This window comes from Notolepis coatsorum (genome assembly GCF_963971535.1).
Source record: "Notolepis coatsorum genome assembly, chromosome: 3".
NCBI classification, from domain to species: Eukaryota; Metazoa; Chordata; class Actinopteri; order Aulopiformes; family Paralepididae; genus Notolepis; species Notolepis coatsorum.
Window position 1 is genome coordinate 61,225,567 of NC_140167.1, and position 26,778 is coordinate 61,252,344.

The 26,778-nt window shown below is 43.3% G+C and overlaps 1 protein-coding gene across 1 annotated transcript in view; it reads right to left on the reverse strand.

Moving 5' to 3' along the window:
- adamts10 (ADAM metallopeptidase with thrombospondin type 1 motif, 10) overlaps nt 1–26,778 on the reverse strand; it is a gene marked incomplete at its 5' end in the record, with an annotated part of 176,102 nt that overhangs the window by 110,020 nt on the left and 39,304 nt on the right. Inside the window, 1 exon segment of the mRNA XM_084311220.1 lies at nt 2,611–2,756. Within this exon segment, the coding sequence (XP_084167346.1) occupies nt 2,611–2,756 (146 nt within the window).

A 26,778-nucleotide genomic window follows, 5' to 3' on the forward strand; every position in this document is an offset into this window, starting at 1 on the left:
TCAGAGCTTTTTTTTAATCAGGTTTACTCATTTAAAGCCTTGTTTGGATTATCAAACCCTTGTTAGGTCAGGCTTCTTAATCGAGAACATTAGGAATACCTTCCCATCAACAACCGCTTGCAGGAGTGTTTATACGGGAGTGGTTACTATAGACTAGGGCTGACCCCTATTAGTCGATTGGTCGACTAATCGGTCGAAAGGAGCCGTAGTCGACTGCCAACCTCTTAGTCGAATACAACAACAACAACAACAAAAATTATTATTATAATTTTTAAATTTTTTTATCATTCTTTCCAAAAGAAAAGAGGCCTCTAACGCTAATGGCACGCATACCAGAGGGTAACTGCCTACGAAAACAGGCACAGAGGCACTGAAAGAGGATTTCACTCATCTAATGAACACACTAGACTAGACAAATATCAAGATGTATCAGTGGACCAATTGCATGCTTTTGCAGAGGACAAGAAGCCTTCAGTCGACTCCTTCAGACATTAAGCACCCCCACAGCCCAAATGGAATGATAAAAAAATAATAATAATAATAAATAAAAAATATTATACTTTTTTTTTTTGGCCAATCATAGTCGACTATCCAAATCCTTAGTCGGGGACAGCCCTACTATAGACACTGGGAGCTCGACAGGATGACAACAGTCGTCTACATATTGCCAGTGTGATATAACAAGGATTACCTTGATTTAGCTTAAAGGGGCACTTCACCAAAACACAACGCTGGTTTATTTGCACATGTTCATTTAGTTTGACAGTTATTCAGAGTAAATGAGTTTGAACATGGCCACCAGTGATGTCATCTTACACTAACCTCTTCTTTCCCCATAAACAGCAATACAACGTCTGTTAAACTTGCTTCTACCTTGTGCTGTGTGTATTTTATTAATTCCAATCTGTTGACAGCTCAATACACCCCCGAGTCTGTCACAAATGATGGAGAATGCGGGCATCGCATTCTGATTGGAATTAATAGAATACACACACAAATAGCCGGTAGATTAGGGGACCAAGCCCTGGTCACCCAAAGCACCGAAACCATGACAACCTCCAGTGGTATGGACACACTCCTCGCACAGCTGATAAATAATAATCTACATTAGCTACTGGCAGCTAATGCCCAACAGCAGGAGCAGCGCCATACACAGAGCCTTCAGCAACAACAGTATAACATGGAGCAGTTCATGACAGCACAGTGCAAGCTGACGAAGGATCTACAGGAAGAAATGCAAGAGATCAAAGACGCAATCAGTCTACCCAGCACACTTCCTGGTGAAACAAACGGCCACGGATGACGTTGAAGCATGAAGATGCAGACTACCTGGGGTACACCATCGGCCGTGGTTAGTAATGCACGATATATCAGTTTTTTACCGGTACAACCTTTCTCAAGCACTAATTTTTTAATGGGTTTTTATTCAATTTGGACCTGTACTACATAAGACTTCCGGCTATGGAACCGCAGTGATTACCAGCTCATACTTCTTTATTTTTTTTTATCTACATTTTTTCTTCCCATTTTCTATTTTTCTCCCATCCCAATTTCGTATCGTTCAATTCTACCCTCCCCTGTCTCGAACGCTGTTAGGCCATGCCTCCCACGAGCCGGCTGCAATGTGGACGAAGCCTTACATCACGTGTCCCCTCCGGTACTCGAGGAAGCAGCCGTCGCATCTTTTCACCTGCACAGCGCGATCTCTCAGTGGTGGGGGTCTGCGTGGGAGGGACACGCCGCCCCCGTCGCTTCCTGATTCTGCTGCGCAGGCGCACCAACCGACCTGTAGGAGTTGCTGTCCACAACGTCCGATCCCCACCCATCAGCTTTCCCACCCCTAACACTGCCAATTGTGTTAGTATGAAACGACCAGCCAAGCTGATAGCAATGCGGAGAGCTGGGCTCGAACCCAGCGTCTCCTGCATTGGTGGCGAGTGCCTTGCCCACTACACCACCTAGCCGCCACCAGCTCATACTTCTATGCTGGAACTTAAAAACAGGAATCTGGCAACCACTAAACAGAAATGTGAGTACAAACAACTTTTACTTCAGCATGTTCAAACCTCTGTTACTCAAAGTGATTCTTCATTTTTGCATTAGCAACTTCAGAATGTTACCTTTCAAAAGAGATCAGGCTCATGCATGTGCTATAAGTATAAAGTATAAAGCTAAGCTTTGCAAAAAAGGTATGCAGTCGTCAAAAACAAAAACAAAAATGGCTCCGTTTTGGGGGTGATGCTTAAGAGGTTAAACTTGCTTCCAACCTTGTGCCATGTGTATTTTATTCATTCCAATCTGGTGACAGCTCAATACACCCCTGAGTCTGCCACAGTATGCAGAGTATGTATGTATCAATATGGTGTTCACATGAGACAAATTTGCCTCATCAATGGCTCTGATCCATACCAGTTGAAAAGAAGTAAATAGCATACACCAGGCTACATATCTACAATACAGGTCATTGGTAACTGATCAAATAATTTTAACTGCAGGAGAAACATGTGTGATATGCATATTGTTTTTACTCCGACCCATACCAGACCAGACCAAACTGAACCATACCAGGCCAGACAGTTTGGGGGTGGGGGGGGGGGGGGGCGTTCGTACCTAGTGATGAGCACGGCGGTGTCATGGTGAGCGATGCCGTTGTCCGGTATGGCGTTTCCATTGCTACCGCGGTGGTGGATGGACTTTTGCCACTTACAAAAGCTGTCCAGAGACTTCCCAGCATGGTGGTTGATCTCGAGCGTCGGCTGGTGAGGAGAGAGAGAGAGACACGGGATGTTAAGAGCTTCAGTCTGCAACGAGATATCCAGCATTTTGAGACATGACCCCATCAATGACCAAATAATAGCTGGCGTGGAGGTAAAAGACGTTGCAGAATAACATTTTAAGCGCACAAAGACACATGTTTAAAACGGTAACGTGGCTGAGGATTGGATCGTTGGTATTTTTGAGGTACAGTGGTCTAAAGTTCCAAATGCACCTTTTAGTGCAGAAGGATGAATAACGCCATGTATTCATCCTTTGGAATTCTACCACTGGGTGTTGTTTGTGCCAACATTGTGTTGTGTGTCAATTGCAAATAAGTAAATAACCAAGGGATGAGGTTGACATGCTCTGAGATTCTCAGACCTACTGTAGATACTGTAGGAGCCAGAATGGTACCTGTATAGCCTCCTGAATGTCAAGCATCAGTTTTAAAATGGATAATCTACATCAGACCGGCAACTCCCGGTACTTTGGATTTTTCCACACAAAACACAGACACCATTCATATTGATCACTATTGTATTTGACCCGTATAAAAACTGTCGGCAGAATGCTTCCATTGTTTGAAGTTTATGGATTTTCTCCATTCAGCTGCAGGATATTCCCCATTTCCCTACCTGGACATTTGATATTACGCTTATGAATGTCCAAGTGACCTAAAGTGAAGAGGTAATGACTATTCCTGGGACGTGATAGTCTTTGGCATGATCTACTATATCTGTTTGTTTTGTCCTGGAGTTGTAGTTTGCCTAACCCCTGTTTACTCCCCAAGTTGTTTCCCCCCAAACAGAGGAGTGGCGATCACAAATCAGGGTGGATGGGCACCCGAGTGGCGAACCACATAACGCGTTGCGTCGCGGCACGGCCGACCCTGGTTCGATTCCCGGACCCGGCGTTCTTTGCCAAATGTCTTCCCCCGCTCTGTCTCCCATTCTTCCTCCCAATAAAAATCTACCAAAAACATACATTTAAAAATTATTAAATCAGGGTGGATGACGTGATGCCAGGCTGCTGTCTAGTGTTTTAGAATGTCAGTTAGTCTTCAGGCAATGAACAGGTAATCACTATGTATTTATATCTGAAAACATTATATTTATATATATGTATATTGTGACGAACCTGATAGGGTACAGGCTCGCCACGGTTCAAATACAAACAAATGCGACTGTCCACACAAGAGCAATATCAATAAATACACGTATTTATTGAATAAAGGGTAGAATCCAGAGGGAAAAAACAATAGAATGGTCGTAATCCGGTCCGGGGGTCAATAAACACAAAGCAGGCTCGCCGACAGAAAAAGGGATTGTTCACAATTCAGGGTAGTCGTCCAGTCCAGGGTCAGTACACAAGGGGGAATCTCAGCCAGTCCAGGGTCCAGTACACAAAGAACACCTATCTCACTTTCTCCTCACCTTCCACTACCTCTCACCGTCGTAACTCTGAATCTCAATCTCTCTCTCTCTCTATACCACAACTCCAACTCCTTACTCCGCTCAACCTACTCCTCTCTATCCTAGTGTTAATGTACTGTGTGGGACTGTGTGTGTGCATGTGAGATGTGTGTCAACTAATTATGTGCAGGTGTATTCTATCAGTACTAATCAGCTAGTGTGTGTGTCGGGAGTGTGTGCATGTGAGATGTGTGTGACTAATACTGTGCAGGTGTGTTCTATCAGTACTAATCAGCTACCTAAGTGATTCTACTCCTTCCGTGACGCGTGATTTTTTTCCGTAGCCTCTGTGAGCGAAGACGCTCTTTGATTGCAGCGAAGAAGAAAAAGACGCTCTCCAATTGGCTAACCCTAATCCTAACTCTAAGCATAACCACATTGAAAGAGGGCCTAAGCATAACCACTTCGAAAGAATGCCTAAGCATAACCACTTCGAAAGAATGCCTAAGCATAACCACTTCGAAAGAATGCCTAAGCATAACCACTTCGAAGCAGAGAATATATGTACAAGGCGGAAGAGACCCTTCGGAGCTAAACCAGTCAGAGAGGGTCTTTTCTTCTTCGCTGTACGCGGCCTAGCCAATCAGAGAGCGTCTTCGCAAACAGAGGCTACAGAAAAAAATCACGCTTCCGTGACGGACATATCTCCCATCCTTCACGTATCCAAAGGAGGGGGGAGGAGATCTGTCACAATATATACACATATGGGTCATGGCCATGAATATTTCTTCTCAGTCCTGTCCATTGTTCTCAAGCATGTTTGAACTCGTATTAAAATATTCAAAATCGACAGATTGTATGGATGGAACTTCACAGATGTGGAGGGAAGGTTTCTCAAAGATAATTGAACAAATAGGCAAATTAGCCCCCAAACCGGGAGAAAATACTGTAGGTATAAAATTACAAGACTAAAATCTAACATCAAAATGATAGGTAGTGCTGTTCTTCCACTGCTACAAGGGACCTTAGCAGTTTGTGCCCAAATGAGAAATCCATTCTCTTCACTGGGCTTGTCAAAAGATATTGGCACTTATATAGGGAGTCAGCTGAAACAGGCAGACAACCTACCAGGTACAATATACTGCAGTCACTGTTGAGTTGGGGAGAAGAGAAGAGAAGAGAGAGAAGAGAAGAGAAGAGAAGAGAAGAGAAGAGAAGAGAAGAGAAGAGAAGAGAAGAGAAGAGAAGAGAATAGAAGAGAAGAGAAGAGAAGAGAAGAGAAGGAGAGGAGAGGAGAGGAGAGGAGAGGAGAGGAGAGAAGAGAAGGAGAGGAGAGGAGAGGAGAGGAGAGGAGAGGAGAGGAGAGGAGAGGAGAGGAGAGGAGAGGAGAGGAGAGAAGAGAAGAGAAGAGAAGAGAAGAGAAGAGAAGAGAAGAGAAGAGAAGAGAAGAGAAGAGAAGAGAAGAGAAGAGAAGAGACGGTGCTTTCTAGGATTCTGACAGTGTTGGCAGAGCAGGGGGAAGTGGGAGGAGGAGGAGGAAGAGGAGGAGGATGGGGAGGGAATGCTCTCCTGGCCACAGCTGGCTAGGAGTCGTAACCCAGGAATGCGTGCGGTGACATAACTAGTAAATGTCTCTTCCCACAATCCCTGGTCTCTGGGCTCACAGCTGGCCTGCTCCTCTGTCTTCCAGGGGCGGTTTTCTGTTTTCAGACCTGGCAACCCCTGGTATCTGGGCTCACAGCTGGCCTGCTCCTCTGTCTTGCAGGGGCAGTTTTCTGTTTTCAGACCTGGCAAGCAACGGCTGAACCACTCCGCCAGACTACTTTTGGTCCCTTAAACCAACCTCAACAGACCGTACAGAGCAAGAATAACAACACTAATACTCCCTACCGCTAATGACCCCAGCGGTGCTTTCTTTCCTTCTTTACTCCTTCTTGTCGGTTGACAAGCGGTTCCGTCGGGCAAATTACAGGGGCTTATATTTAGACGGGTCTCTCGAATTGCGAGCTCATGAATAACCAATGGTTCCTTAATAGGACAGCTATGGTTCGAGACCACAGAGCCACACCGTAATATCCTTCTAATACAGTATGATTCATGTGTAGGAGCCCCATTAGCTCAACCTCACAGGGGAGTGGGTAACCCCCAGCCTACCGCCTTGTCTCACCACATGCTAATGTTAATGGCAGGCTAATCATTCCGGTGGCTGGGTGCACTGGTGGCACAGGTCGTCTTGCGCACCGTGTTGGAAACACTGCACCACGGACCACGACTGCAGGGATTCAAATTTCTCTCTCATCCACACCATTGTTGGATAATCGGGTTCTCAGCCAGTAATCTCTCTGTTTCCTGTGATGTCTGCGTTGTGTTGTTTATACCTTACTCCTCGTACTGGCTGGCACCCTCTCTCTCCCCGGTAATGCATCCGACTCAGAAGAAAACGACACACTGGAAACGTGATACCTTTCCTTGATGTTGATGTTTATTTCCATAAACATAGCTTCTGTACCAGATGGAAAACAGTTCTGAAAAGTCTTTGAAGGTCTATTGAATTCCTTAATTCTACCAGTCTCTCCTGCTATCAGTTCGATGGTGGTTGAGGCCTAGTGGTTAGTCAAAAGCCTTCCCTGTTAGCCGAAGCTAGCGATCTCGTGGCATTCCCCCTCCCCCACCCTCCGGCTGTCGGAGGGTGAAAATGGATCTCTGCTGTCTCTCTCAACGTCCCTACGTGTCAGCTTTGCATCCTAGTCTGACTCAACCGGGAAGAACCCCCAGCTATGGAGTGTATTTCCCTAGCAACGGCTGTTAGCCATAGCAACGGCTCTCTCTCTCTCTCTTAACTGTTACTATAGCAACAGTGGTGACACCTATGACCCAAATCTACCCCTACCAGCGGCCTGCTATCTCTGTTGATATTAACACCTCGGCCGATGACCTTGGCTCTATCACTCACACACCCTGCTCTGTGGCTCTCCCACCGCCTAGCTGAGTGAAGACACACACCGGCTGTCTCCTCTTTTAAGATCTATAGATCTGTCAGAGTAGATGTCTGCTGTCATCTACAGATATTTACATTATATACACATATGAAAAACAAGTGCTTCTATAACCACGTACCACCTCCCTTCACCATCATCTGCACCTTTGTTTACACTCTTTATTCCTATTTCCTCATATTTTTATATTCAGATAAAATTTTATCGCTTATATTTATGTTTTTCTACTATTACCCTGCTCATACCTGTACCTCCCCTCCCCCTCCCCCACCTGCATTTCTCCATGGGTATCAATAAAGGAATATCTCATCTTATCAAATCGGACTCAATTCTAGAGTAAGGAAGAATAGTATAATCTTATCAAACTGTTAAAAACATCTTTATTAACTCATTCGGGGCCATCCACATAATATTACGTTTTTTGGTTCGTTTTTCTTTTTTTTCTATATTAATATCCTATTCACTGTCACAGAGCTGTATTTTGGCCAGAAAAGGCATATTCGGACTCTGAAAGTGCAGTACCGGCCAGATCCTGGTAGTGGCGCTGTCTCAAGAATGCAGTAACCCCTGTTGCAGACCTGGTGTCACACTGTTTACGCTCCGGGCGGACTTTTCTGTTAGTCTGAAGCGAGGACTTCACTCGATCGCATGGAATACTTCTTGGGAGGCCGAATTCATTATGCAGTAAACTAAAGGATTATGGCATGGGCCAATGGACATATGATCTACCAGATGGCGATCAAATAATTGGAAAGTTCTCTTTGGAATCCAACCGGCCAAAGGTAAGAGCAATTTGACGTCAATTTCAGCCTGATCGTGCAAGGATTTAATAGCCATCCCCCAGATCAGCCTATGTTGTGGTAATAACGAATGCCGTTATTGGCAATCAATTAATCAGAAACGACTTACCCCGCCCCCCCCTTTCATGCATTCATGATGGAACATAATACCGATCATATGCATTTGGATTTTTAACTGTGTCGTGTGTAGGGACGAAACGCCAATGGATTTAATGTTATTGGCTTAGCGCCTTATAAATAGCGTTGCAGGAATGATCCCAGATCATTCCGATATAACACTCATATTCACCACGGTATAAAACAGCAACCTATTGATGAAAAAAACATTTCTTTTATGCATCTTGAATGAAAGGTTCTTACTATCAATTGACAATGATATTGGATACATAGCTATAATATAAAATATAGATTTAGCTCTACAAACAACGTGACGCACAGTGAAAAGTTGTAATGAAAAGCTGGCTTAACTACAGCGGGCCCAGTCTAATAGCTGGCACCCAATCTGTTAACTAGCTAGTTCAACGTAGAACAATAAAAACATGTTTCAGGCCAAGACTAGCTTTCATCAAGGCATGAATCTGACTGATCTGGCTGAATCCATGAATTTTCTTGTCTCCTCAACGAGGTCCAGACCCACCTGTGCTGCACCAAGGCAGTATTCAATGAGAAGGCAGGACAACAAGGCTGTAAACTGTTAAAGGTGACTGTTCATCCTTTGAGAAGAGAATGCAGTTAGCATAGTGGTGAATCACTCCCCTCTCAGTGTCACAGGTCCTTCACCTGGGCGATGGAGGCACCGTTAATTAGCTAATGTTTCATGTGTTTGCAAGGTTAATGTGTATATTAATTTGATCATTTATTTGCATGCAAGATAAGTTAATCATATACTTTTAATATTTACAACAGACTGGAGCTTCTGATGCATATATGATTGAGGTTAGCAACATACTAACTTTAACTCTAAGCCCGTTAGCTAACATTATGTAATGTAATATTTTAGCTACAGTTGAGTTTTTGATATGGTGATCAGGCAATAGGTAGGTTAGCCACAGCAGAGCAGCAGACAACTGGGATTACAGCCCAGCCTAGATGTTGATTATATTACATCTATAGCAGAGGATTCATTGCTTCATTCATAATTATGATACAATACTGATAAAAGTTTAAGGTTTTTATAAAGGTTTCTGATAGGCATCAAATGTATGCCTTTGTTGTTTTATAGCTAATGGTTGGTTTATAGCCTTCCAATTTGTAAAAATGTCATTGGAATAGCCTATGTGATATTCCCATAACATTGGCTATTATTAGCCCTGTCAATCATCGTTAAGCAGCCTCCTAAAACGGCTGCAGTGATGACAGAAAGTCCTGATCGAAATAGAAGGAAGAGAGGAATAAAGAAAACAGATGCTCACCATATTTATTTATTCTAAACTCAATATTTCCAAGGGACATTCCATTGGTAAAATGTATTTGAATTCGACTAACATGATGATTATAGGCCTGTAAGGTAGCTGGGGTTATGATGTAATGACTAGGGATGCTCGATATTGGCTTTTTTACCGATACCGATATTCCGATATTGTCCAACTCTTAATTTCGATACCGATACCGATACCGATATCAACCGATACCGATATATGAAGGGTTTCCCCCCAAAAAAACTGAATAATTTCAGGTAATTAATAATTTCACTGGATGCATTCAAAATGCTTTCTAAATGTAAGCATTATCTGTGCAAAATATGATAATTAAAAAAGTAAAAATTAACATTACATATCTCTTGTTGTTGAATTAAACCAACATGCATACTTTTGACAATAAATAAAATAAGAATTGGTTCTTACTTGCTTGCCTGGGTAAATAAAGGTTAAATAAATGTTAAAAAAAAAAAAAAACGATACCGATATTTTCCGATATCACATTTTACTGCCGATATCGGCCGATAATATCGGTCGGCCGATAATATCGGACATCCCTAGTAATGACCCTTCCTTCTTTTATAGTTTCCTTGCACTATACCAGCATACAAGTGTCATCTGAATTGAACTCATTGTAACTTTTTAGGAGTAGTAGGCAGCCACAATGCAGCGCTTGATGATGTTAGTAGCATTTTAAACAAGGTATCAGTAATCTGTAATACAATACATTTTAAACATAGCTGTCACAGGGGTGGCCGGGTAGCGCAGCGGACTAAGCGTCTGTCTACCACAGAAGAGACATTGGTATCGAATCCGGCTGTCAGCGGTCCCTCCGGCTTGGGCGGTCGTCATACTGACACAATTGGCAGTGTCAGCAGGTGGGAAGCCGGTGGGTGGTATTCTGGTCGTTGTAAACAGCGACTCCTACAGGTCGGTCAGGGCGCCTGCACAGCGAGGGAAGGAACTGGGTAAGGTAGTGTGATCCTCCCACGCGTTACACTTCCCCAGTGAGAGTCCTCGCTGTCAGGTGAAAAGAGGCTGCTGGCTGTCTCCTATGTATCGGAGGAAGCATCTGATAGACTTCAGGGCTCCCTAGGCTGACCAGTGGGGGGCACATGCGCGCAACGACCAGGAAGGGGAGGGGGGAATTGGCATAACGACTAAATTGGGATGGGAGAATACAGAAAAATAGGAGGAGAAAAAGTGGATAAAAAAAAAACATAGCTGTCCCAGGCCTGCAGTCAAGAGTTATTACCGCATTGTCTTTGAAACTTCGCAGAAGTCAGTGTTTTGTTACATTAATGGAGCAGAGCTGTTTTCCACGTTGCTGTATGATGTACAGAACACATCTAACCTCTTTGGTACAGAGGCAGTTCTGCATAGGAGTGTGACAGTATACTGGCCTGAGAGCCAATCAGCTGTTTGTTTACATCAAGCCGGCTGTACTGTAGCTGAACGCAGTGAAGGGGGAAAAAAGGATCTGCTGGTATTTCAGTAATCGAGTATTCGATAGATTATTCCATCGACTAATTGGGTAATCGGATAAGAAATATTTTTGCTTAGTGAATAGTAAATAATATACAAGAGAAAATAAGACAGGGCCCCGTTCCATGTACCGGGATAACCGAGTTAGCCGGATAACTTTAGCTGGATAACTCTGTTAGCCTGACTTTCCGATTTCATGTACCTGGATTTTCCAAATCACCATGACAACATATCCAAAAGTTTGAGCCTGGTCGAAAGCAGAGTTCAAGTTCAAGTTAGCCTGAACTATCGCCACGCCCCCGCAAAGAAGTGACAGCCCGTTTCCTGAAACTATTCCCACAGTCTACGATCTGCATTATACCATTCTGAATTACGTTTTTGTGCTCCATTCTTCCAGAGGGGGCTTTTGAAATGTAAAATAGACCCAAAATGCTGATATTAAATTCACTTTGTCCTAAATAATGCACGTTATATATACCGTGGCGACGGTGGCTCTCGCTCGTGCGATGTACACATGATGTGGTTATTTTAATTGTAACTGGGATTAAGATGTCTGATGAGATGCGCTGTTTGACGGATTTGAGAAATTGAATGAGCCGTTGACGTCACATTAATGAATGAGGATAAAGAGATAAACTTCATTCAAAACAACGGATATTCTAAACACGGGTCTCTCGTTCATTAATGTATAAACAATGAATTTATCCCATCTGGCCCAGTGGCCCAGCGGTAGTGCTCATGCCTGCCAATTCAGAGACCGGGGTTCAAATCCCCGTGTTTCCAATATGATTTTTTTGAATATAATATTAAGGATTATACGCCAAAGTAGCCTGGTTTTAAGTTAAAATATTATAAATCTACATGCATTGAGGATGTCATTCTTTATATAGCTCTCAACGTGCACCAAATTGAATTATTCCTATATTGCAAAAAGAAGGAAAAGACTAGGGCCTTGAACCCCGGTCGTCCGTGTGAAAGTCAAAAGAAGAACCCGTTACACCACAGAGAAGATAAGTAAAAGATTGACTATACATCAATCAATGGGTAAGAGAGCCGTATCGTAATTCTGTATAACAGTTAACTAATAATTTTCGCTAGCAAGATCTCATTTGATTATTCAATCCAGCAGGCAAGTTTAAAGAAATATAATCTGATTGATTGAGGTAATGAGGGACTTAGAATTAGCCTATAGATAACGCATTTAACTTGTCGGCGAGGCGATTGAGCCTATTGCAATCTGTCAATAAAGTCTTAAATCAATTAATCAATCAATGCCGTTGAGAATCAGGGTCTCTGCCATCGATACGTGCTGGCTTTCCACCTAAAACGGGAGCGCGCATCTAGCCTGACTTGAGCCTGACTCTCAAGTCTGGCTTGAGTTAACGAGACTGAATCCTCCTTTGTGAAACAGGAAAATCCCGGCTTTGAACATCGGGTTAACTGAAGCTGGATAATGGACATGTTGATCGACTTAGTTGAACCACGTACATGGAACGGGGCCCACAGGTCTCTGTCAGCTGCTTGGACCCTGCCCTCTTTTCTTGATCCTCCAATCACAACTGCATCCAGGCTCGATTGCTTATCCTGTCTGGGTAGCCCGGATGATGGTTTTTTACATCGAATTCTATACACCGCAATTATGCATCACATTTTTTACATTGAATTTTATACACCGCAATTATGCATCGAATTTTTTACATTGAATTTTAAACACAGAATTTTTATTTCACATAGGTAAATTCGGAGCAAAAAATTTCAGATACATGATTTCAAAGTAATTATTTTCAATGCTATAAATTCGGTGTCTGAAAAAATTCAGATACATGTTTTCAAAGTAATTATTTTCAATGCTATAAATTCGGTGTCTGATCAAATTCAAATACTTCTGTCACTCATATTAGGCCTGACAGCTCTGAGGGAGGTTAGTGAGTTAGTGAAGGGGGTTTGATGAGAGCATCAAAAATGCCTATTGGCCAATACACTTATCAACAACAGTTTCTTGGGCCATCGTAATGCCTCAGTGATGTTGAAATGGGAGCTGTCACCAACCTCTCCAAAATCCTTAACTTATAGAGATCGGCGTGTCAGTCCTTTAACTTTAGGCACTTTGCAAAATCTGTTGTGCAAGAACCTGGCACTGTTCTGTAGCATCGCTTGCAAACAGTATGGACTTGCTGCTGGAATCCATTGCCTGTCCTTGTTCATTCGCCTCAAATGTGAAGTATTCCCTGTTGCCAAGACCAAAGACTGACAAGACGTCTATATAATTCTATGGACAAGACCCACTAACTGGAGTAGAGGAGACGAGAGAGCAGCAGTGAAAAGGAGGCGGGCTGTGTGCATGTGTGCATGTGTGCATGTGTGCGTGTGTGCGTGCGTGTGTGTGTGTGTGTGTGCGTGCGTGTGTGTGTGCGTGTGTGCTTGCGTGCGTGCGTACGTGTGTGTGTGAAGCCTCTGTGTCGCTCTCAGAGGCAAGAAAGCTCAGCTGCTTATTTTTCCAGTTAGTGAGGAAGTAGCAGAGTTTTCGTTTACTTTCAGCTTGAAATTTATTTGGACACTTTCTTTTTCTTTTGACCTGCTTCTTGTCAACGTTATCGAAATGGCTAAAACTTGTTTCATGGTTCTTGCGGTCTGCACGGTCTTTAATAATCATCCATGCAAAACGCGGTGCGCTGTATACAGTTATGTGGATTAAACGAAGCCCCGATTGCAAATAATTTGCATTGATGCTTTTTAGTAATCAAGTTACTCGAGTTTCACTCCTAGTGCTACGACAACGTTACTGTCAGCTGACATTGCATCTATATTGGTCCAACATTTAAAACTCTCTCTAGAATAAAGCAATACCATGGTAACTGGACAGAATTGTGTGTGTTGCATATGGAAATAGATGACTGACAATCAGCTGTGAGTTGTACGAATTTACATCTAATAATGCTAGCGATTTTCCTGCTTCCCGGCTGCATCCCCAGCTGTACGTCATAGCTGTTGTGGTACCCCAAATTGTAATTAACCCCTCCCTGACAGACAGCCCATTGTCCCCCAATATCCAAGCTCTATCTAAACCTGTCTAACCTTCAACCCCACCCCCCTACCACCACCCCAAGCCCCCACCCCCCATTGTATCCAAATACCCCACAACCTCACCTCTCCTGTCCAACCACCCCAAGCCCCCCCCCCCCCCCCCCCCCCAGAGCAGAGCAAACCACACAAACTCACCATTCCAGACAAACCACCCCGAATCACCCCCCCCCCCCCTCCATGGACCCGAAACCTCCCCATGGAACAAACCAATCACCCACCTTTCCAGTTCGACCACTAACAATGGACACACCTTTTGCCCCTCCTGATTTGACTGTATATAATGTGACCACAATCATTGATCTAGAGCTCAGTTTGGATACCCCCGGCCAGTGTCCACTCTGAGTCATCCAGCTGTAACTCTGATTTTCCTGAACCTAACTTTGGTGTATTAAACCCATGTTTGTTCAAGCTGTCTACATTTGATTACTCCGGGAACAATTCTCCCATACTGTACAACGCCTCACTGTGCCTCACTGCCTCACTCTGCCTCACTGCCTCACTGTCTCACTGCCTCACTGCCTCACTGCGCCTCTCTGCCTCACTGCCTCACTCTGCCTCACTGCCTCACTGCCTCACTCTGCCTCTCTGCCTCACTGCCTCACTGTCTCACTGCCTCACTGCCTCACTGCGCCTCTCTGCCTCACTGCCTCACTCTGCCTCACTGCCTCACTGCCTCACTGTGCCTCACTGCCTCACTCTGCCTCACTGCCTCACTGCCTCACTGTGCCTCACTGCCTCACTGCCTCACTGCGCCTCTCTGCCTCACTGCCTCACTGCCTCACTGCCTCACTCTGCCTCACTGCCTCACTGTGCCTCTCTGCCTCACTGCCTCACTCTGCCTCACTGCCTCACTGTGCCTCTCTGCCTCACTGCCTCACTGCCTCACTGCCTCACTGCCTCACTGCCTCACTGCGCCTCTCTGCCTCACTGCCTCTCTGCCTCACTGCCTCTCTGCCTCACTGCCTCACTGTGCCTCACTGTGCCTCACTGCCTCACTGTGCCTCACTGCCTCACTGTGCCTCACTGCCTCTCTGCCTCACTGCCTCACTGTGCCTCACTGTGCCTCACTGCCTCACTGTGCCTCACTGTGCCTCTCTGCCTCACTGCCTCACTGCCTCACTGTGCCTCACTGCCTCACTGTGCCTCACTGCCTCACTGCCTCACTGCCTCACTGCCTCACTGCGCCTCTCTGCCTCACTGCCTCTCTGCCTCACTGCCTCTCTGCCTCACTGCCTCACTGTGCCTCACTGTGCCTCACTGCCTCACTGTGCCTCACTGCCTCACTGTGCCTCACTGCCTCTCTGCCTCACTGCCTCACTGTGCCTCACTGTGCCTCACTGCCTCACTGTGCCTCACTGCCTCACTGTGCCTCACTGCCTCACTGCCTCACTCTGCCTCACTGCCTCACTGTGCCTCACTGCCTCTCTGCCTCACTGCCTCACTGTGCCTCACTGTGCCTCACTGCCTCACTGCCTCACTGCCTCACTGTGCCTCTCTGCCTCACTGCCTCACTGCCTCACTGTGCCTCACTGCCTCACTGTGCCTCACTGCCTCACTGTGCCTCACTGCCTCACTGCCTCACTGCCTCACTGCCTCTCTGCCTCTCTGCCTCACTGCCTCTCTGCCTCACTGCCTCACTGTGCCTCACTGCCTCACTGCCTCACTGCCTCACTGCCTCACTGCCTCTCTGCCTCACTGCCTCTCTGCCTCACTGCCTCACTGTGCCTCACTGTGCCTCACTGCCTCACTGTGCCTCACTGCCTCACTGTGCCTCACTGCCTCACTGTGCCTCACTGCCTCACTGCGCCTCACTGCCTCTCTGCCTCACTGCCTCACTGTGCCTCACTGCCTCTCTGCCTCACTGCCTCACTGCCTCTCTGCCTCACTGCCTCACTGCCTCACTGCCTCACTGTGCCTCTCTGCCTCACTGTGCCTCACTGCCTCCTCCCCGCTGACCGACCTTTCCATCACAGTGGAGAATGTAGCCGTGGCCACATCCCTGACCGCCAAGAACCTTGGTGTAGTCCTTGACGACCGGCTGAACTTCTCTGCTCACATTGCCGCAACCAGAAACTGCAGATTCCTCCTGAGCAACGTCAGAAGGATCCGCCCCTGCCTGACAAAAGAAGCCACTCAACTCCTTGTCCAAGCAACAGACATGTCTCGCCTCGACTACTGCAATGCACTGCTTGCGGTGTGAGGGGAAGGCCGGTGGTGTGAGGGGAAGGCAGGCGTCCTCAAGGCTTACAGCTGCGTCACACAGCAGACTGTCACAACAATGTCCAGGAGGATACGCTTGTTTCGGCGACGCCCAGGCACCACCCATGCAGTTACAGAGCAGTGCTGACCCCTTCCATCAGAGAGAAACATTGTGAAGCGCTGCCAGGAATCAGCCCTTTTCCTGGCATCTTCCAAGGAGGGTGAACTCTCCGAAATGGTTGTTGAGTTGAGGGCCCAGTGCTGTTTTCTGTCACAACGTCTATATTAGGGATGTTCGATATTGGCTTTTTTTTTTACCTATAATATCCAATATACCGATATTGTCCCAACTCTTAATTTCCGATACCGATATCAACCGATACCAATATATGCAGGGTTTACCCCACAAAAAACACAACATTATGCATACTTTTCACAATAAATAAAATAAGATTTTATTTTTTATTTTTATTTTTTAAACCGATACCGACAATTTCCGATATTACAATTTAATGTCAATATTGGCCGATAGTATCGGTAGGCCGATAATATCGGACATCCCTAGTCTATATAATACTATAGAAATTGTAATGCTCTTTATTTAATTTGAAAAAATATATATCTATTGGATGTTATTGACTGTAGTTGATTATAGTAGTAAAAATGCATTTCTTGTGGATTCATACACCTGTACACCTTAAAGGGTAAGTTACAAGTGTTTTAACCCTAACCCTGTTTCCCACTTATAGTACTATAACCCCTCTATATAATTCTATACTTACTTATACACCTGCAAATAACCCTTAGCTCTGTATGATAGCATGTACAAATGCTGTGTGTATATACATGAATATATATATATATATATATATATATATATATATTCTCACCACAACTGTATCTACCTGCACATAGTCCTTTTACATATCTGTAGATACTATATCTATATCTGTACATATCCTACTCTTACTAGTTATGCTGCTGGCCAGTATGACTACTACTATGTCTTTCTATCACTGTACATCTTATACTACAACTCTGTAAATATATCTGATTAGCACTACACTCATTAGTACTAATTTGTATATTTTGTACCCAGTTTAATCACCTGTACATTGTATATTGCTGTTGCACTTTACTGCTACATTTGCACTCTGGTTGGATGCCAAACTTATTTTCGTTGTACTGTATTTGTGCTGTATAATGACAATAGATTTTAATCTAATCTAATCTATTTATACTGTACTGTCTTATACTGAGTCCTTTCTTAGCACAGTTCTTGCTGTTCTTCATACTGGATACCCGCAGCTCCACCTAGTTAGCCACGTTCCGGCCTGTACAACACGCTGAAACACACACAGTGCACACACAGTGCACCCTAAGAGTAGATTTCAGCATTGATTTCGGGGCTTCTACAGAAAGGAACGTGGCCCCATTGACTTTGCATTAGCTTGTGACTAACTAGCCAGACCAGAACTACGGGTATCCAGTAATCCATAAAGCATGGATTGTGCTGAGAAAGGACGACAGCACCACACCCATCACAACAACATCATTGCCAAGCAGCATTCAGGGTTAGGGTCCCGAAAATTCTGAACTTTAAAATACATCACACCTAGCCTACTAACTAAAGGGGGAGGCCAATCAGCAGAGCTGCAGGTTAAAAGAACACTAGGCCTTCAGAGAACGCCCCCCCCCGCCCCCAGACATCCTCCACTTCATAATATTATTTAGATAACCTTATATTTTTACATTAGCTTTTCCGGGGGCCTGTATGTGCGTCATGGCAACGGTCAGAGAGGTCATCGCCGGCAGCAACAACAACAAGCAACAAGCAGGGTAGTCATAGAAGAGGTCCTTTCTGTCTGGCAGGTTCAACTCTACTCTGTTAACCATTTCACTACCACACTACAGATGTGTAACCCTTTCACTACCACACTACATAATGTTAATCCTTTCACTACTACACTACAGAAGGTTAACCTTTTATTACCACTACAGAAGGTTAACCCTTTCACTACCACACTACAGACGGCTAACCTTTCACTACCACACTACAGAAGGTTAACCCTTTCACTACCACCCTACAAAGGGTTAACGCTTTCACTACCACACTACAAAGGGTTAACGCTGTCACTACCACACTACAAAGGGTTAACGTAGGACGGTATAAATGGTATAGAAAGTGCACCGGTATGAATTTGCGCTACGGTATGGATTTTGACTATACCTTGTGACCGGTAGGCGTGTAGTCTTTTACCAACACACTTGCAGTTCCGCATTCGGGTTCTGCGATCTGATTGGCCACTGACGTTTATCTCTGCGCCAATCGTGTTACGCCTAGTTCTGCTCTACTATCCTCAGTTAACGTAATTTATACAAATGGAAGTATTGATTTCGCCGTAACGAATCATTAAAAAAATATACCGTTAACTGTAATATGTTAGTTTCTTACACATATGTTGGATTATGTAATTGGTTTGTCATGACAAACCAATATAAAATCGCGAATTAACCGGTGGTTATCCTAATAGCCCTAGTTATATGTACATTTCAACAAAGTGGAGCCGCAGGGGACTTCCATAGCATACGCCTTCAAATCCAGCTAGCGTTGATGCTATTCAATGCTATCATACCCAAGTAACCCAACTAATGTTAATGCCATTCAGAATTTATTAACATAGCTACAACAACACAGTAACGTTAATATAATTACATGCATCATTGTTTACAATGAACGGTGGGGCTAATCGAAAGGACTGGACACGGACAAGTTAAACAGCAATCAATTAACCGGACACACAAGCAGAAGGCGACGCATCATTTTTACTTCCGGTCGGGGGGAAAAGTTAGTTTAGGTTCGTGTTAACGTTAGATAATGTACAAAATAAACGTATTTCCGGTGCTTTAGACGTCACTCTTTTATTTTGAAACCCCCCGACCGGAAGTAAAAATGATGCGTCGCCTTCTGCTTGTTGTATTTCTGCAATCTATGCGCAAAATAATAACGAGTTGAGTTATAACAAAGAACGTATTACATGCTGGGTAGGCTGATAGAGTAAACTGTAAATGAAATAGCCTATAACATAGGTGTCAAACTCACGGCCCGCGGGCCAAATCCGGCCCGCCACGTCATTTGATGTGGCCCCCCAAGAGCTCAGGTACAAAAAAAAAAAAAAAAAAAAAATTTTACATTAATATTGGGTTAAAAAATAGCAGTGTTAAAATAATTGTGGGTTAATGCGTTAATAAAGCTTTAACTTTGACAGCCTTAGTTATTACACATTCTTACACATACATGTATGTTGAACATCTGAGGTAACAAAGGAAAAAAGCCAAAAGCACTTACTCCTCAGACATTCTTTGACAATTTTACAGCCCAAAATACAAAAAAGATCCAGGCGGAATAGGTAACAAAGGGTTGAAGAAATATTGTCTGAACTGTCAGATGCAAACTGGCTGTATGACATAACCGAGCATCTCGCTCAATTGAATAAGAAGCTGTAGGGACGCAAACAAGTCCCACCCAAAACTTGACCAATATAGTTGTGAACTGAGACAACCCTTATTTTGTTATTTTTGAGTACAGTTACAGTTGTGTGTTCATGCAGACACATAATAGCAATTTCATTACGAATTGAAAATGGGGGACCCTGATGTAAACAAGTCGAAAGTCTTTCTCTGGTCTGCATCCCCTTAACAATTGTGTGTATTGAGCTGTACTGTACTGTACCCATTCTGCAATCTGTTAATTAAAGTTAATTAAACTATCTTCCATTAGTTGGATGTATGGCCTCTGCAAGGTTGTGTGCAGCCATTTGTTTTTGTAACATCTGCTACATCTGTCCCACGTGTTCTTTGCAGCTCACAGTTGTTAGTTCTGCCCCTCTTGACTGTGACAAAAAGGTTTTGAACAAACTTAATGTCATAGCTTGTATTTGATGATATTCTTCTTTGTTATTTACTTGAATGGTTTGATCATTGATTGGTGGAGTAATATGGGGTTCTGATAAACTAAAATTATTTGTTAAAATAACATAAGCTAACATATATTTTTACATTTATGCAAATTAATATGCAATATGTATAACTTGAATAAGTAATAAATACAGAAACACCATGTTTAACAATATGTAAATGTGTAGCTACATTTATTTGACATTACATTAACATTTATACGGTCTTTGGCCCTTTGAGGGCAACCATAATGCTGATGTGGCCCTCTGTGAAAATGAGTTTGACACCCCTGGCCTATAACATTATAAAGGATAGACTATGATAGCAGGGTCTTCCCAACCTTTATTCCCCAGAGCCCCACGATTCCTGGGAGACATATAGGAATATGATATGATATATTATATATGCGCAAGTTACTGTTGCATAATGTAGGCTATGGCTGCTATTATATGTAATTCATATAGGCTACCTAATACCGACAACAAAATAGATTGTATGCCTCTACAAATCATATTATACCCGGTAGCCAATCGAACAAAACTAATAAAGGCATTCATATTCCAGCATGGTTATAATGACACACCAACGCCAAACAGTGGTTAACGGTCTTTATTAGTATTTTGAGCTGTCCAGGCAGAATTGCAGCAATGATCTTAGGGAATCGTTGATATCTGACATCACCGTGTACAAGTCTGCCAGCCTTTTATTTATCCCATAACACGGGTTGTGTCTTCTTGGTTCGACAGCGCCTCCGTGAACAATTCTCGCTTGTGGAGTTTCTCATAGTTCGCTCGGGTCAGTCCATTATTTCACATCCCATGGGGGGTGTTTCATTACCATATATGGATAATCATGCACGAGCATTGACGGTAAGAACAAATGGTATTTATCAATACGGAGGAGCGTAGGACCCGTGTACGCACGGTTGATAAATCCCGATATTTCTGTGCGTACACACATTCTAAATTCTGTGCTTAAGTACGAAAATAGAACACTTTCTAAGAATTGTTGATAAATGAGGGCCCAGGGCTCGGTTCACGGTTCGGTACGATTTCGGTACAACAGGAAAAAAATATTTATAATTATTATTATATATTTATAATAATAATAATAATAATAATAATAATAATAATAATAATAATAATAATAATAATAATAATAATAATAATAATAATAATAATAATAATAATAATAATAATAATAATAATAATAATAATAATAATAATAATTATTATTATTAAATATAATAATATTCTATAGGCTTGCCGTAGTAGTCAGTGATACTGGTGTAATCTGTGTTCAGGCATCCACTGAGTAAATTAATTGCCTACTGCACCTTTAACAACAACTTAGTTTCACTTTCACTTATAGAGAGGATTTAACTTCACGTGAAGCCGAGACTGAAGAATACTAGAGAACAGATGACAATGGCAGAGGATTATCAATATTTTGGATTTAAACAGTAGCAGGCAGCAGCAACTGGAGAGGAGCTCAGATGATCTGGTGGTATGTTGTGCTTTTATTTTTTCTTCGATCAGCTGTGAGACTCCGCGGTCCGCCGGAAAAGGTTGACGCCCCGGGCACATACAACGCGCATGAAGTTCACGCGCGCGATCCCGCACGGAACGCGCGCGTGAACTTCATGCGCGTTGTATGTGCCCGGGGCGTCAACCTTTTCCGGCCTGGCACACCGAGTCCGACTTCAGAGCGCGCGGAAGCGCCACGGAGGAAGGCACATTTACATTGGGACAGCTGTAAATGCCTAGTCTATATGCGAAGTCAGTCCCCATTTGAAGATTTTTTTAAGATTTCCAGTTCCAGTGTTCTATTGTCCATTTTGCATGTATAACCCGTTATTATATAATTAATTAGAATGTTAGAATGATGATCAGTGTGACTGTACTCCTGAAAAAGTATAGTACTGGGGAGCTCCAGTAGCTCACCACGTACCGCGAGTGCTATTTCAGCGCCGTGGACAACCGTGCTCGTCACGGATCTGGGGCTGAGCGAGTTTGAATCCCGGACTGCAGCCGTGCCTTTCCCAGAGTGTCTTCCCCCCCATCTGAACCCTTTCAGCCTGCTTCTGTCGGTCGAACTTGACCAAGTATAAATGCGATAAACGTATAAAAGAGCCAGGGAAATGGCCAAAGTTAAAAAAAAAAAAAAAAAAGTATAGTACTATGCTTTATTTGTATTGGGAAAGATACAGACACATTAGCTGGTTGAACAACATCTATATGTGTGGTAATAATGCAGATATTGAGGATGGGTGGGGGGGGGACACTATTATTATTATTATTATTATTATTATTATTATTATTATTATTATTATGCAACATTGTAGGTTATTATAGTATAGTTCTTCAGACGGATTCCTACGCCACTATAAAACTACATTATCAATGGTTTGGCTGAACAAACAGACAGACAGACAGGCAACCAGATATATAGACAGATAGACAAACAGACAGACAGACAGGCAACCAGATACAGATAGCCAAACAAACAAACAGACAGACAGGCAACCAGATATATAGACAGATAGCCAAACAAACAAACAAACAAACAGACAGACAGACAGACAGACAGGCAACCAGATATATAGACAGATAGCCAAACAAACAAACAAACAAACAAACAAACAAACAAACAAACAAACAAACAAACAAACAAAAAACAGACAGACAGACAGGCAACCAGATATATAGACAGATAGCCAAACAAACAAACAAACAGACAGGCAACCAGATATATAGACAGATAGCCAAACAAACAAACAAACAAACAGACAGACAAGCAACCTGATATATAGACAGATAGACAAACAAACAAACAGACAGACAGACAGACAGACAGACAGACAGACAGACAGACAGACAGACAGACAGACAGACAGACAGGCAACCAGATATGACAGATAGACAAACAAACAGACAGACAGACAGACAGACAGACAGACAGACAGACAGACAGACAGACAGACAGACAGACAGACAGACAGACAGCAACCAGATATGACAGATAGACAAACAAACAGACAGACAGACAGACAGACAGACAGACAGACAGACAGACAGCCCCCCTTGGGCGGGGTACTAAGTATAGTAATATGGTTTATTTGCATTGGGAAAGATACAGACACATTAGCTGGTTGAACAACATCTATGTTGAAAGATAGAGCGAAAAAGAGAAAAAAAGAAAGAAAGAAAGAAAGAAAGAAAGAAAGAAAGAAAGAAAGAAAGAAAGAAAGAAAGAAAGAAAGAAAGAAAGAAAGAAAGAAAGAAAGAAAGAAAGAAAGAAAGAAAGAAAGAAAGAAAGGCAGGGAGAATAAAGAGAGAGAGAAAAAGAGAGAAAGAAAGAAAGAGAGAGAAAGAGAGAAAGAAAGAAAGAAAGATATTGAGTGTATTTCAGTGAGAATGCACGTGGCGCACGCCTCCCGCGCCGCCTCGAATCCAACCAAAGCGGAAAAAGATAGCTTACGAGGCGCGCGCGCGCTTGCGGCCAGTGTGCACAGCTCCGCCTGTTAACATGGGAGCGGAAGTGAGGCGGCAGTCGCCCGTCCGTCCGTCCGTGTTGAATCGCGTCTGGTGTGCCGGGGGCATACGTGTGCATAGACGCCTACGTATAGGAGCAGACGATGCACGTGCTCCAGGACTATTGAACTTGGGGGAGCAAACTTGTCTCTTTGCTCCCTCACTTTTTGATCATATGATATATCCCCCCCCAATATATAAATATGATCTAACCATAACTACGTAATTTCAATCAAATTAATAATACGCAATGACACTTAATAGCGAGTTTTTAAGTTTCCAAAGATTGTGTGACCCCCCACTTTAATGGTTTGATCCAGTGCCCACGGCCACGGTTCGTCGGCATGACGTTTACGACATGTTGGGGGAGGCGGCTTTTTCGAAAGCCCTTGAAAAATTCAGGCTGAATATTGGATAACATTGTGAGGATTATTCTTCGGCGTTTACATCAAAATGGAGCAAATCATCACGTAAGTCGAACACTGTGACTGTATACTAAATGCGCAAACAGATTGAAACTGAATATTTATCGTATGGTGAGCCTCGGCGCTGCACCGAGTGAATCCAGAGATACGGGATGGTGCGCACTGCGCAGGCGCTGTGATCACCCAACGGCGGAAATAATGGCGCTTTGAGCAGTTTATAAAAAAATATAAAAAATATTTATTAGCAACGCCGAGCTTTCAAACCATCCCGTATCTCTGTGCGAACCCCTCGTGCAACTGTGAGCACCTTTGTAATGTCTCTGTGATACTTGTATAACGAACGGTTCGGCCAGAACCAGTCCTTCATGGTAAATCTAGGTTGGTTTCCCATTGAGGAGCAAGTGACTGTGGATTCACTCGGTGCTGAGCACAGTCAGTAAACAAGACAAACGTCTTTCTCTGGTCTGCATCCCCTTAACAATTGTGTGTATTGAGCCGTACTGTATTGTACCCATTCTGCAATCTGTTAAATAAAGTTTTCATTCATTCATTCAGCCGCCGCGCTCACTGGGGCTATTGATAGCGTCAATTAGTTGTTGTTGTTGTTTTGTACTGCCGCTGCGGATGAGAACGGGGCCGGAGGGGCTTTGGGAGGATGGGAAAGTTATTATTATTATTATTATTATTATTATTATTATTATTATAGTAATTGGCTATCATACGTGCCTAGCTAGCGTTAGCTAAAAGAGCCCTCGCAGTGAAGTTATTATTATTATAGCTATCATACTGCAATATAAACTGAGTTTTATAGTGAAAAGAGCAGCTTTATTTTGGTCAAGATTGAAGGCTCTATATTGCAGGAAATTGCACATACAGGTGTTCATTAAATGTAAAAAAAATCTGCCGTGGAGGGGGTCGTGCCGGACCCCTCCAAACCACCCCTTGCAAAAAAAACAAAAAAAAAAGTAAAAAATAAAGAATAAAAAAAAAAATCTTGCACCCCCACTTTCAACTATAACTAGGCGGTCATGTACGTGTGTGTTCGCGCACGGCCGCGCGCGTGTGTCTTTGGTTAACATTATTGGGCGAACAAGAAAACTAAAGAAAACTGCTAAATTGTAATGACCCTGCTGTGTTAAACATTTAATTAATTCATCATGGTTTTGTTTTAGGGACAAATAGGCTGTAATAAACAGGAGAGGAGGAGGGGAGAGCCGAGTACAGATGTCAGTGTGCGCTGTTATTAATTCTGTCCGCTTGTCATCTGAGACGTATTCGGCGTATGGCTGGATGTACCGCACCATGACGGCCGTACCGTAAATTTGCGGGACGAATACACGTACCGTTACACCCCTAGAAGATATTGATGGACATTAGCTATAGTATATAGCTCAGCAGCTGTAACAGAATCATTTTATAATTTTTTTATTATTTACGTTTCAACAGCGTCAAAATATGAATTACCTTACCTGCCCGCAGACACTTGAGAAAAGGTAACTTGAGAAAAGGTTTTGCATTTTTCTTTTGCAGTTTTGCACAATAAATGTTCTTAACCTCTGTAGCCCGAGCGGTCCATCGGCGGACCGCAAATTACATCACGTCATAAATAGGGATGTCCTGATCGCCTTTTTTTGCTCCCGATCCGATCCCGATCATGTGATTTTAAATATCTATCGATCCGATCGTTTCCGATCCGATCTTTCACATTAGTAATCAATTTTGACGCATTTTTGTCAGAAACTGGCAGAGCAAGACAAGCCCATCTGTTGCCTATAGTCCGGGGCGCGAGCGCAGAGGCTTTTGTTATTACATTCACCCCGAGAAATGTGCTTCTGCTTCATATGAGAAATATTAAAAGTTTCAATATATGTTTGCACATTAGTATACATTCAGTGTTCGACTTACGTAATGGTCCATTCTGGTCTGAAACGCCGACGATAATCCTCAGTCACGTTATCCTCCAGGTGAAAAGTTAGTCTGAAAACTTCGCCTCCAGCCTGTCCTCCTTGCAAACATTGCAACTGGCTTGACTTTCTATTTTAAAATGCTTAGTTCCAAACCTCTGACATTAAGTCTAGCTGCTCAAGTCAGTGGATATTAATCGTGTTTCGGGAGCGACGTGTTGTACTGTTGTTGTGATGTGGAGCGTGTAGCGTGTAGCCGGTCTAAATTAAAGGGAATGTGTTTGTTGCAACGGTGTAAATTAAAGGGGAATGTGTTTGTTGTGGACAATTATTCTGCTCTGTGTGACAATAAATACATTAATGATGATATATTATATGTAATTTAAAACCAAAACTAAGGCCTCCGTATGAGTTTAAGACGTGGACATGGGCATGTTTGTTGAATAAAATTTTTCTTTTTTTGACTGCCAATTTTTATTATTATTTTTTCCCGATTCCCGATCCTCTGAAAAGCACGTGATCGACGCCGATCCCGATCACGTGATCGGATCGGGACATCCCTAGTCATAAATCAATCTCTCCAGACTGTATGCATCCAAGAGTAAAGACCCTAACCATGTCACAACAGCAGTCATAGTGTATATTTTCAGCAATACGTTTGTTTACCAATAGGTTAAAGTGTTATTAGTGAGATTTTAGTTTATGGAATGTCTTAATTTAGGTTTTTGAATTAGCGGCCGTCGCCAGTTGTAATCATATGAGGAGAGGGCATCCAGAGCTCTCAATGAGCGTTGACATTTTGAAAAAC